Source organism: Lipotes vexillifer, unplaced genomic scaffold (assembly GCF_000442215.2).
Source record: "Lipotes vexillifer unplaced genomic scaffold, Lipotes_vexillifer_v1.1 scaffold715, whole genome shotgun sequence".
Taxonomy (NCBI): domain Eukaryota; kingdom Metazoa; phylum Chordata; class Mammalia; order Artiodactyla; family Lipotidae; genus Lipotes; species Lipotes vexillifer.
In genome coordinates this window covers 694188-707789 of record NW_006788828.1, presented here as the reverse complement: position 1 = coordinate 707789, position 13602 = coordinate 694188, and the positions used below count along the sequence as shown (strand labels likewise).

Here is a 13602-nt window from a genome sequence, read left to right as displayed (position 1 = left end):
GTACCGCAAAAAAAAAAAAAAAAAAAAAAGAGTAAAAGAATGAAGCACAATCTGAAGTAAACTTTAGACCAAATCACCCACTTTAACTTTTGGTGGATGTCGGCGTTTGAAATAGTAAAGTTTTACTAACGTTCCCGCCCTATCTCCAAACTCTGTCATGAACAGATTGGCAGACCAAAGCCTTCCAGAATTATTATTCACAATGCAAAATTCTCCAGGAAAAGAGACGATGGCCCCCAAAGAGCTCAGATGTCAAAAGAGAATCTAAAAGTGATAGTGGCATTGATCTTGAGAGGAAGATCTCACATTCTGAGGCCAGCTGTAAGAAAACTACCAAAGGCCCACCCAAGGTGAGCTAACTAGCTCTTCGAGCATTTACATTGCAAACCAGTCAAAGCCCATTCAAACTCCTACTGGGAAAAAGCTTGGCTTGTAGATCTTCAGCCAGAAAGGAGACCATGCTGTCTGCTTGAATGCAAGATGGCTCAAAGATATAATAGTATCAAATATTTTTGTTGATAGCGCACCACTGGTTTTATGTGACAAAATACTATTCTTTCCCAGCTAGCGTCTTTTCATTTTTGTAGTAAAAAACCAAACACACAAACAAAAAACTAGCACTAGTTTGCCTCAAGTTTACAACAATCTAATGTATGATGTAATAAAATCACAGGAGTGGCATCCATTGCCTTTGCCATATTCTATTGGTTAAAAGCAAGGTCACAGTTTCCACCACACCAACAAGTGAGCTGCACAGGATGATAAGGGCTTTGTCTGACCTGCACAGTCTCTAGGCCTGGCCCCCAGCTGCTGTTGAACAGTTTCCTGAGCAGAGGAACTGCTTAGCTGCACCGTGAATCCGATTCCCTACTGCACTCCAAACCGTGATTTCTCTCATGATTTGGGAAACTGGTTCTTGACTGAACTATGATTTCTCATATGCTTAGGTTTCTAGATTCACAAACTAGGAGTGATAGCTCTCGATTCCTAATTCTCTCACTAGACAGGTTTTTTGGGGTATGAAAGACAGCAGGTGTGATGCTGTAGAAAGGTCATAGTCTGGGAGTCAGAGATGAGGGTTCTGGACCTGATGCTGCCAGTAAATTACGCTAGTAGAGACTTCACTTAAATGACTGAATCTTCATAGCAAACCTACAGGACTTAATATCACCATCTTGTAGATGAAGAGACTGAGCCCTAGAAAAAATAAGCCATCTGTCCAGGATTACATGGCCAGTAACTGATGTTGGCAAAATGGGGTTTCAAACTTAGATCTGCCTATTTCCACAGCTAATATCTTCAAGTCACATAATCTCTTTGCCCTCCCTGCCCGCTTCTTAATCTGAGTAATGGGAGAAATAGATCAGAAAGGCAGTATCTATGATCTTGTTGAACTTTAATATTCTCTGCTACATATTCTGAGCATTATCTTAGCTGCTTTATGTGCATTCATCTTGTTTCTTCTAATGAATTCTAAAGTCCTTGATAATGCATACGAAAGCTTGTAGTAAGTCATAAAATGCTTTATCAATTTGGCCATTATGGTTATTATGGCAGGTACTCAATAATTATTTGAGAGATCAAATAAAAGTTTCTATTTCAGAACTTGGCTAGATTGTGGCCCAATCTGGAGAAGTTAAAAGCCTGTCTCATGCCAGCCTGATGAAGCTGCTGGATGTAAAGTTCCATTTACTCATTTTTATAAAGAAGCCAAGGGCAAAATGGAGAATTTACCTGCCCAAGAGGTCTGCTGGTCCCTGGCCTTTTGTTTCAGCTCAAACTTCCAGGCATTTCCTGGTGAGAAGCTACTCTGTGTTTGAGTCAACCTTTCAACCCTCCCCCACTCCTCTGTTCCCACATCCTTCAGAGGCCCTGGCTTGGCTCATTCTTTTGTCCTTTGGTATTTCCTGTTGCTGGAGGTGGGAAATACCTGTTCCAGCCTTGTTCCACCAGTGGTGCCCAGATAACCAGCCGTGGGTGACTGATGACCAGGCAGGGTACAGATGCAGACTCAAATCTGCATGGCGTGCAACACTGAGAGACAACTGAATGGGAAGAACCTTGGAGTTCTGAAAAGCCTGGTGCTTTCTTCTTAAAACTGTACTAACATAGACTATGTGAAATGGTAATATAATTTATAAATAATCCTACGGGTCTTCAAATGTCCAACCCATTGTCATTAAAAAAAATCTATTTTAGAAATAGTAACTGAAATCACCAGAATCTATTGCCTTCCTTTCTGGTTAATATATATAGTTGTGAGTAGAAACTGGAAATGAAATATATTTAAAAATTTCCAAGTTCTCCCTGTGCCTTTGCTGGTCTGTCATATGCTTGCCAGCCCACACAAACTTCAAAGTCCACTCATCTCTACCTGTGGCAGCAGCCCCATTGGGGCAAACTCTTTTAAGTCTCACAATCTGGAAGAGTAAATGACTCCAACCTCTATGGGGTATAAATTAGCTATACAAAATCACAAATGGGTATACCCTTAGTCTCAGCAATTGCACTTTTAGGGATGTATCCCACAGACATCCTTTACCAGGGTGAAATAACTTTTATCCCAGATTATTCATTATACCATTTGAAAAATGATATCAAAGGGTTGGAAATAACCTAAGTGTCCCATCAGTGGGGAATTGCTTAAATAAAGTATGGTTCACCCATACAATGCAGCCTCGAGAGAATGAGGTGGTTCTTTATGTGCTAGTAAGGAATGACATCCAAGGGATTCTGTAAAGTGAAAAAAGCAAAGTATGAAGTGAGCTATATATACTATGGTACAACTTGTGAAAGGCAAAAATAACTAAATATGAATTTATTTTTATGCTGATAAAATAACTCTGAAGTCACAGAAGAAACTGATAACAAAACAAATTGGACCCCTGGGGGATCTGGGTGGATGTGACACTTTCATTTCATTTCATTTTTGTTCTTTTTGATTTGGGGCAATGTAGATTTATTTACTTTATAAGTAAAATAACAAAATAAATACACACACAAAAATGGCCCACACTTAAAAACAAAATCTGACTGAATTCTGTTTTACATCTTTTCTGCTAAATGCCTGAATCTTTCTAAAAACTCACTCTGGGTCTGGGTTGGTTGGTCCTCAATCTGCTTTAATTTGCTTTAACAATGAGTTTCCTTAATTTGGGTCATGGAGAGGGGGGGACACTAGTGTGCTCAGATTTATAGTTGAGTGGATCACTTTCTGACCAAAAGGCTTTTTTTCTGGAGACAAGGAAGTGAATCTGAAAAAACTTTGAACTCAGTCGTTATAGGCTCACATGCTGCTTCACCCGATTAGCCAGAGTTACAAGTACACCAGAGCTGAAAACTCACATTGTAAACCACTCAGCAAAGGTATGCTCTTTCCTCATCTGTCATGTTGTGTAAAGCATCCTGATGCCAGAACTTAGAAAGCCCTGGCAAGTTTATCGAGTCGCAGCTTTATGTACAAGATGACTTCATTTACCTTAAAAAAAGCAAATCTAAGACAAAAGTAAATAAATAAGAAAAAAGAAAAGAAAACAACTTGGGTCATAGGCAGTCTCTTCAAAGACTCATAATTTCCTTCTTGATGCCTTTACCTTCACATTTGTCAACACGCTGAAGACAGCAGCAAGCACATGGATCCCTGGGGTTTTGCCTTTCTTGCTTTAAAAATGGAATTTCCAGTGATGCAATGTGTCTAAAAGAAGAGGCCATCTTTTCAGGGTGAGAAGGGCAGTAATTGTCCATCTCTACTCTCATTAGGGACAAATGAGCTTCATCTTACAAGATTTTGAATAGAAAGGCTCTCACTAATGGCCCACTGTTTTCTCTCTGAGAAGCAACAGCAGTTTGTGACCTGGAATCATTGCTGGAGAACTGGAGAAATCTCTTTGGGGACAAGAAGAATGAAGTTGTCCTCTCAGGAGACAGGGACTCGAGTCTTGAAATTCAAAACTTAAGTGCACCTTTCAACTCGCTGCTCCTAAATTTACCTTCAACTCTTTGATAAGATACACAGAGGAAAAAAAGGAGTGCCTTTCCCTGACATTGACTTAATTCAGCCAGGGTATATCTTCCTTTATCTAGCCTTGGGGGTTTTATTCTTCTCTTTTTGGTTTCAAAACCACTTGAGTGCATTTTTGTTTTTGGCTGCGTTGGGTCTTCATTGCTGTGCGCCGGCTTTTCTCTAGTTGCGGGGAGCGGGGGCTACTCTTTGTTGCGGTGCGCGGGCTTCTCATTGTGGTGGCTTCTCTCGTTGCAGAGCATGGCTCTAGGCACGTGGGCTTCAGTAGTTGTGGCACATGAGCTCAGTAGTTGTGGCTCGCCGGCTCTAGAGCGCACGCTCAGTAGCTGTGGCTCATGGGCTTAGTTGCTCCGTGGCATTTGGGATCTTCCCAGACCAGGGCTCGAACCCGTGTCCCCTGCATTGGCAGGTGGATTCTTAACCACTTCGCCACCAGGGAAGCCCTTGAGTGCATTTTTGATTGGGTCTAGTGATGGGAATATTCTTGGTCTAGGGAATAAGCTCTGGGCCATTTTGATAGCACTGAAGCTTGACATAAAACTCATAATTTTTATCCTCGGTGAGCACAGTGGCTAAAGTGTGTGCCCTGAAGTGCTCTGTGTGTTTCCACATCTCACAGGAATGATACAGCTTACCTAGCTGTCAGACCAAATACTTGGTGAATGATGGCACCCCAGCGTTGCATAAATATCAAGAACTCTTAACACCTGGAATGTAAAGCTTGGAAAAGACGGTGCTTAAATTCCAGTTGCCTCTTCCAAATAGCGTAGGCTCTTCACAACCTTGTTTACTCTATAGCAAAAACAAAAGCCTGCAATTTTCATCCCCTGATTTATACAGAAGATGGAAGGGCAGGAGTGGCTCTGCAGAGGTTTGCCTCAGTTGTGTCCTCAAGCTTTGCTTAGGAAACACCCAGAGTCAAGAACTTGACAGTCAAGAATTCAGAGCAAGAGAAAGCAGCTGCTTCATAGATTTGAGAGACTGGCTAGAATGAGTTGGGAGATCATGCGTTCAGGAAAAAGGTCCTTGCAATGGTACAGCATCATGGGCTGAAAAGAAAACCCTCATGTATCTTATTCCGTATTTTCAGCTTTAGAGGAGGACAAATTAGGCTTTAAATGATAGAATTTTGTAGTTGGAGGCAGACATTAGTCCAGATGTATTTTGCTGGTGAGGAAATATGAGGTCCAGAGATTTGACTTAAATCATAAAGGGAGCTGACGGCAGAGCTGTGTCTGTTAAGCAGGACCTTTAGACTCTCAGCGCTTTCTCAGCTGTGTTCCAGACATTCACAGATACTAATCAGAAGGGGGGATGAACTGGCCATGGACTTACATTGCTATAGAGGGCAATGGGAAAGCACTCTGTAAACTGTAACACAGCAACAATGGAAGATATTATTATTGCAGGTAATTGTCCTGAACACACATACTTATTTGATTACCTACTTGAAAAAGAAACAAATTTGAAATTGCCTGCTCAGTTTTCTCATTATCTGAATTAACAGGAAGAAAATAGAGCAAAATAAAATCCAGAGACAATCTTAGAACAACATTAAGCCTTCTACCCCCTACTTCAAAATAACCTTTACCAACTCTGTTAGAAACCAGCAACATTTTCTCCAAGTTTCCAGAACCCCTCATCTTGCTTGGCTCCACTCTGATGGGGGTGACAATTAATGAAAAGTAGACACCAAAATGCTGGAGAAAAGGAGAAACCAGGGAGGTGGTGAACTCTGATGGGTCCTGAGTGGTACGAACAAAAATGCACTATTGAGTATGTTACAACATTTATTAAAACCATTTTCTCAGCAACTTCCCATTTTCCTGAGACATCACTCCCTCCATTGAGCAGTCTGTGTTGTGATAACAGCTCCCTGGGGATTACTTTCTGCTTGGCTCAAGAGGCCAGGTAGGTAAGGGACAGATAATGACGGTGTCACTTACACTGAGGCTTTCATCTCTGCCTCTCAAAGCCGTTTACAACTATTAAGTCTCTTCCTGCGACTCTCTTGGCTCCCTCCTCTAGCCAAGGAAATAGAAGACAATTCCAGACCTAAAGCAGGTGACCATCTTCTTCCCTTCCCACACCCGGTCCTCCCTCACCCTTGGCTCTCAGTCCTCTGGCTGAGCAGCATCATCAAACCCGCGTGTATTTTCACTTGACGCCCTAGCACAGATGGAAGCCAAAGACGAAGGGCTGACGGTTTCTTCGGACACTTTGCCTGCCAAGCATTTAAGGACATTATTTAAGGTTACATGGTCGTAAGTGGCAGAACTGGGATAGAATCTTGGCAGAGAGGTGTTATAATTATTCCATTTTACACATGAAGAAACAGAGGATCAGTTCCAGAAATGGGACATCAACCTAAGCTTCTGACTCCAGAATCCGTGGCTCTGATCTACTCCCCTATTCAGTCCTGGACTCTGTCTATCCCCAGGACAGGAGACAGCTCTCTGGAATGCTTTTGGAGACGGTGGGAGGGAGGGCTGGGATCTAATGCAAGTCGCCTATTTGCTATTGCTGCCCCCAACAATTTTTCTATCCCTATGTCACTTCTCCAGAGCAGGGCATTATGAATCCACTGCTTCCTAGCTCACCCTCCAGCCCAGCCCTCTGCCCAGGGAGTCTCTGTGAGTGACAGTGACTAGCTGGGCTCTGGTAACACTAGGGGAGGGGCTGCCCCGAGCTTCTGGAAGTTCCTTCTCTTTTCCAGGAAGTGTTGAAGAAACTGGAAATCTGAACCCAGAAATCTGTGCACCATTCTTTGGATTCTTGTTGTTCAACCTGGGTGGAGATGCCCTTCTCTTAGTAAGCTGAAAGGTGTCAGCATGGGGGCCACTAACTCAAGCAGTTGACTAGCTGGGTCCAGGCAGCAGCTGATAGTTCACCGCATTAATGACCCTGTTTGGCTGAACTAACTGACTCGGCTGGATATTGTATTACATGTCCAAGGCTCAGGATACCACTACAGCATTTCTGGGAGATTATTGCTTCTAGTTATAAAGAAGGGCCCTAGAGTTAACACTGCTCTCAGAATAGACTCACTTACAGAGTAGCTTATGCAGTAGGATAACCCGATGCATTGATCATTATTCGTTTACCTTCAAAGACAGAACCTGTCTTCGTTCAGTCTGGAGATGGTAAGGCTACCTTCCAAATCTTTATTTATGCTGAGCCTCCTGCACTGTATCTCCACTGCAGTGGCAGCCCACATCTCAAACTCAACATGTCCGAAACTAACATTATTACTTCCCCCGTCTTCTTCCTGTGTTCCACCATGACTGATGGTACCAACGCCACTCGGTCACCCAAGCCAGAAATCAGACCATCGACCTGCAATCCACCTTCTCTGTCAACTCACATGCAATCAGCCACCAGGACTCAGGAGTGACCCTTGTTCTGAATTCTCAATTCAATCTCTCCTTTCTCCCTCCTGTTGATGCGTCAGTGCACATCCTTAGCTAATTGGTGTAATAAAACAAGAATGAACATTTCCTGAGAGGAGGGACCAAGCATCCAGAACACTGCGGTGGGTAAGAGTATGAACTTGGAGCCAAAATGGTGGATTTGAATCCCGGTCAAAATGCATCAACTGTGGGATAAGTATCTGAGCTTCGGTTTCCTCATCTATAAAATGAGAATAAAAATACCTCCCTCCCTGGCTTGTTGTGAGGATTAAATAAAGCTAACATACTAACAACACTTACAACACTGCTTGGCACCACATAAGTGTCCACAATATATATTATACATGTAACAATAGATGAGGAAACTGAGACTTCAGAACAGGTAAACACCTTCTTTAGGATCACACGGTGATTAAGTACGGCCGGCATATGAATCCAGACCTATCCTTCATCAAAAGCCACACTTTAAAAATGTTACCACATGGCACATCTATGGTTCCACATGTGGTTGTGAATAACAAAGTAGAACGTCTAAAGTACCAACACAGAAAGACACCATATACGATATAGAACTGTATATACAATATGATCTCATTTCAAAAAATGTTACGAATTTCTCTATTACTACCTCTGAACCCCATATATTCCCTTGTCATCTCATTTTCATCCATCTCTCCTACTAAACGACCTGAGGGCAGAGATGCCACATTGTATAGCACAGAGCCAGATACACAACATCCAATATTTGTTAAATTGCTGAATAGCATTGAATCTTTAAAAAAAAAGTATTTATTTAGCAGGTAATAGATGAGTGACATTCTGTGACTTGAACATGACAAAGGATTTTTCTTTCTTCCAGGGAGATGTCTGAGGTCCCTCTGACACACCTGACCACAGTATGAAGTAGAAAGTGCTTCCCGGAGGAAGAAAGACAGTGACCACTCTTCTCAGTGTGTTTTTTGTCAGACAGCTGTCTGCTATAGCCCTGAAAGACACTTCATCAAATGCTTTAATGATGAACTATCTTAAAGGGACTTAGCACTTGCCACTGCCTTCTTTCAAGTTGCTAGCCTGCTCCCGTTACGTGGGCTTTGCAGCCTGGCACTTTCAGACTTTGTCATGGCTTAGAAATGACATTAGAAATGTCATTGCAAAGAAATGACATCACATTGCACATGTGATTCTATGCCTGTGTTTGTAGAGGGATTGGTAGTGAAATATCTACAATTCCCTACTTCTTTTGAATATATGGATTCAACATGTCTCTACTCCTCCTCTGTATTTCTAGCTTCTATTTCCACACACTAAATGCACATTTATTTTATTTCAAAAAGATGAAAGAAAACAGACTGAACAAAAAATTCACCCCACTATGTAGATTTTCCCAGTCTTTTTTAGTAAAAGTGATCAAAACCTAAGAATTTGAAAACGAAGTAATTGGGACTTCCTTGGCGGTCCAGTGGTTAAGATTTCACCTTTCAGTGTAGGGGACATGGGTTTGATCCCTGGTCGGGGAACTAAGATCCCACAGGCCGCAGGGCAACTAAGCCTGCGTGCCCTAGAGCCCACACGCCACAACTAAAAAGAAGCCCATGCACCACAACGAAGATCATGCATGCCACAACTAAGACCCGATGCAGCCTAAATAAATAAATAAATTTAAAAATAAAAAATAAAATTTAAAAAAGAAAACCAATTAATAGCTATAGTTCTTTCTTGTCATTTCATCTTTGGAGAAAATAACTATTTTCTTCTTCCTTCCTAGCATCTTTCCAGTTTTTCCTTGTGCTGCAGCAAATAAATTTGAGAGTTGATGTCCCAGACATGTCCTTTTCCTATTATTTCTTTTAGGGTTGATGTAGACATGGTACCCAGTGGCAAGCTAAATGAGCCTTTGTTTTCACTGGGCCCTCAGTGGAAGAGGCACCAAGAGATAGATGAAGGCTTCTTCCTTCTCTCCTAAATCTGTTTGCTACTAAGTTGCGATTCCAAGTCTTTGGTGTAGACTCAGTGGTCTGACTGTCAATGAGACCTCTTTATTTGTTTCTTTGTTAGTGCCTTCTTCTTGTTATTTCTACCTCCTCAGTTTCCATTAGTAAAGCCAATCCTGAGGGCATCCTGCCAAGTTATCTACCCCAGCTCAGCCAACTCATCACAGTCCTCACAAATCTTAGGGAAAGTCCTCTTTGGGCTAGGAAGTGATCCCAGAACTCATAGAGAAAATGGACTCTTAAATCCTGCCACTATCTTCCTTCTATCAGAGATGTTATTTCTTTGGAATCACTTAAGAACTTCCTTCTCCATTGATCTGCTTTCCATGTTCAGGTTTTATCACTTTCCATTTCTGTGTTCTTCACCTGAAACATTTCTGTCCCAGAAATGGAACTCTTGTGTTTAGAACACCATTTTGAATCAATGTTTCTGCATCTTTTCCAAACATACTCCAGTATCACTGAGCTCTATTATCATACGTACAGGGTTGCAAAATAAATGGGTATTTGTTAAATGAATGAGAGGAATGCAGCTTAATCATTTGTAGGAGAATTATACGTTTTCTGCTGAGTTTGAGTAAATCATGTAGCAAAATGACAAAGCTATGTGAATGCATGCAGCATTGCTTGGTAATTGGCCTCTACCAAGACATGGCAGCATTTTTCTTCCTGGCAACTCTCACAAGATGTCAGCTAGTCAGGAGAGCACTGAGGTGGGATGGCAGAGTGGTTAAGAGAATGGCCTCTGGCACTAGACAGCCTGAGTTTGACTTTCACCTCTAGCATTTACTAGCTGCGTGGCTTTGGGCAAGTTGCTTGATCTTTCCGTGCTCAGTCTCCTTAACTATGAAATGAGAATCAGAGTAATCATACCTATCCACTGCCTTCATAAGCTTGTTTAAGGATTAAGTGAGCTAATATAAGCAAAACACCTAGAAAGTAGCTGGAATAGTGCTGTATAATCGCTCACAATTATTATTACACAGCTATTACTTGGCTTGACAACGACTGTAATTCAAAGAAAAAAAAACGAGATGAGAATACTGTATTTTACATCAACTTCCAAGACAATGATACAGCACTGAAATACTTCTTCCGGGAAGATATCCAAACCTGGAGACCTAAAGAAAGCCATTACTTCTCTGAGTCAATCAGGAAACTTTCTTTTTGAACATCTCTGGAATTAATTGAACAGTCATTAATCACCAACAATTACTAAAAGGAGCCAAAGATGTTGAAATGGAATATATCTAAAGTCTTGTGACAAACTACTCTTCTGCTATATTCCTATTTGTCTGCAATCTAAGAATCCTATTTTTGGAGATAAAGTTATAATTGTATTTACATGCTACAGAATTTTCTTAGTTTTTATTGTCATTACCTCTTATAACTGATGGTGATCTTGGCAAACTGCAAGGTAGAGATTAAAGCCTTTTTTTGGTGGCAGATTAGTAGAAATTTAAGTTATAGCATTTTTTACAACATGACATTGGCTTATCTGTTTACCAGCCTAAGGATTTCTATATTGGTTCAAAAATTCCGAGTAAGTAGGTTTTTCAGCTATATTTTAAAGGAAGATTAATGCTACCTACAAGTAGCAGATATAATTGCTAATTATAATGAACTATAATTTCAGATACCAATAAATCAAACAAAACAGTAATGTTTTATTTGTACAGATTGCTGTCAACAATGCTAAATTAGTAAGAGACTGAAATGCTTCAAAAAAGGTTTAGCTATTTATGGCAGACACTTAGAGGCAATGAATGAGGAATCTGTATTTACATTTCCCCTAATTTACCTTTCCCAGTCACTGGATGAGACAGTGTACAAACAGAAAAGATTTGGCCTCTATGTCTGTGTTGATATTCAGCTGCAAGTCAGCGCCAGTTAGAATATAACTACTATTAGGGACCCGTGTCTCATTCTGGGTATACCAATAGAGTACATTAGTTTTAAGTGTAAGTGACATTGCATAATGATCACATTTGGGCCAAATCTAGAGCACTTGCTTGTTTCTATTGTTACTTAACTGCTCAGGTCTTAAGATTAAATTATCCTCTTTTATCCTTACATGAGATGGAGAAACATTTGATTTATTTCCCTTCCTCACACAATCAATTGATTTGCATAATGCCTAATGAGATTCTTTCAGATTCCCACATGGTTTACCACATGTTGCTCCAAATGTGCCAACAGACTGTCATTTAAAGGAAAAAAAGAATCTTCAAATTCAGAGGAAAGCCTGGGCTATCCTTTTGAATACCTACAATCAGTTCATCTGATAATATTCCCAGGCAGTCAGATGCCCCCGAGAAACAAGATCTAGTTGTTGGGATTTTTTTGCTTTTTATCAAATGACTTACCCACAATGACTGCAGTGACAGTAAGCAGCACAAAAGCATTCCGAAACAGGTAACTTTTAACATCTTCCTTTGTGATGTTCTGCACTTTCTTCTTGGCCAAGAGTGTGCGTTTACGGACCCCTTGCTGGAATCTCTCCATCCTGCCTCCCATCCTGGCCTCTTCTCCATTGCTTTTAGTCATGTTTTACTTCTGCAGAATGTCTCTTCTTTGAACTTCAATGTCACGGAATCAGCCCCAGAAAGCCAGTCCTCTTTGGTGTTCAAGAACACAACTAGACGAGAGAGAAAGAGACAAGAATTACAGCCTCCAGGGGTGAGAAATCAGGGCTGCCCGACACCAGGGGAAGCTGTTGGCAAACTGCATAATCTCAGTAGGAATCAAGGGCTGGAGAGTGGCAATGCCAGATCTCAAGGCTAGAATGTGCATGTTTTACTGGACCACGTGTGAGACATGTGCATAAATCCAGAATATATGAGCAGGTACTTGTGTTACATTTTTAAACATTTGTCCTTCTCTCTCCAGTGAAGCTATAAAAGGGCTCATCAGAGCTGGGTGTGACTGAGCACCCTTACCCCCACCCGATCCCCCAGAACCTAGCCAAGTACTTTGCACGATGTTCGCCCTCAATAAATGTCCAATTGAATTAAGCGCACAGGAAACGCTCAGTAATTATACTTAATGGCTCATGTTGTATACATGGCAAAGGCATAACCAGGTCAATGAAATGAATTAAGATACTGAGATTTCACAGCCAGAGGTTGCTGTTATATATAATAAAGTAACTATTTTCTGCATTAAGATAAAAACCACGATAATATCAACTAGTAAATATGCTTATGAAAAGAACACAAGTACCCACAGGCCCTGGGAAATACATTTGACCCTTTCACGTGGTAACTTTTTTTTTTTCATAAAATAAGCTAAGTGCACTGGGCACGTTTATAAATTATCTGAAATCATAATTCATCTTCATTTTGGTCCCATGCAGAAGTACAAAGTAGCATTTGCCTTTGTGGCAAACATGCTGGCGTCTTCTGAGGAAACTATCACCCACTGCTCAGTATTTTAAAATTTAGGATTTCTAGAATAGATGAGGAGATTAATTCAATTTTCATTCCAAACGTTACAGCGTGTGGTTTCTAGTTTCTTTAAAGTGCTCCTAGGTTATTCAAATATATCTGAGTAAATCTCTCCTTGGTGGAAATCAGCTGTTTTGAAAGATCAAGGGATTCCTCCTGCTGTTTTACAAGATTTCTAATCCGTAACCTTTCCCATGATAAATCCAAGTAAAAAATCAAGTCGTGCCGGTGGACGTGTGTATCTAGCAACGCGAAAAGCCAGTGTGTGCGTCCGTGGAGGAGGTAGCTAGAAAGCAAGAGACTCCTCGGAAGCTTTTGGCAAATCCAAGTGCGGAAAAAAAGACTAGTCTTAACAGTTTTGACTTTTAAATAAAATTGCAGGCTGGGGTCAGTGATAATAAGACGTACAACTCGCTCAAGACTTCACAGCAGATTAAAAGTTTAGGGAGAAGTAAAGAAGAGGAGACGCGAGAGACCAAATTTTTTTCTCTCCTACTAATCTCTGATTCCCTTTACCAGTCACTTTAAAACAGACCAGCTCAGCCTTGATTCTTTTCTAGAGCTCGAACCACAATCTGCCCCCAATCCACCCTGAATAACTCAACTCCAGATTAAGAGAGGACACGGCGTAGACACCACACGCTCAATGCATTAAATTACTAACACGGACTTTATCTACCAAAATGGCTAGCTTTTACTCTCGCTACTCCCCTGCTCGGGAAACAAAATACACT

The 13602-nt window shown here is 41.1% G+C and overlaps 1 protein-coding gene across 4 annotated transcripts in view; it reads right to left on the bottom strand.

Moving 5' to 3' along the window:
• SLC1A3 (solute carrier family 1 member 3) overlaps window positions 1-13602 on the bottom strand; it is a 74546-nt gene that overhangs the window by 60782 nt on the left and 162 nt on the right. For all 4 annotated transcript variants that reach the window (XM_007461845.1, XM_007461846.1, XM_007461848.1 and 1 more), the window contains exon 2: window positions 11789-12060. In XM_007461845.1, the coding sequence (XP_007461907.1) occupies window positions 11789-11969 (181 nt within the window). In that variant the 5' untranslated portion in view covers window positions 11970-12060. The remainder of the gene's footprint in view (window positions 1-11788; window positions 12061-13602) is intronic.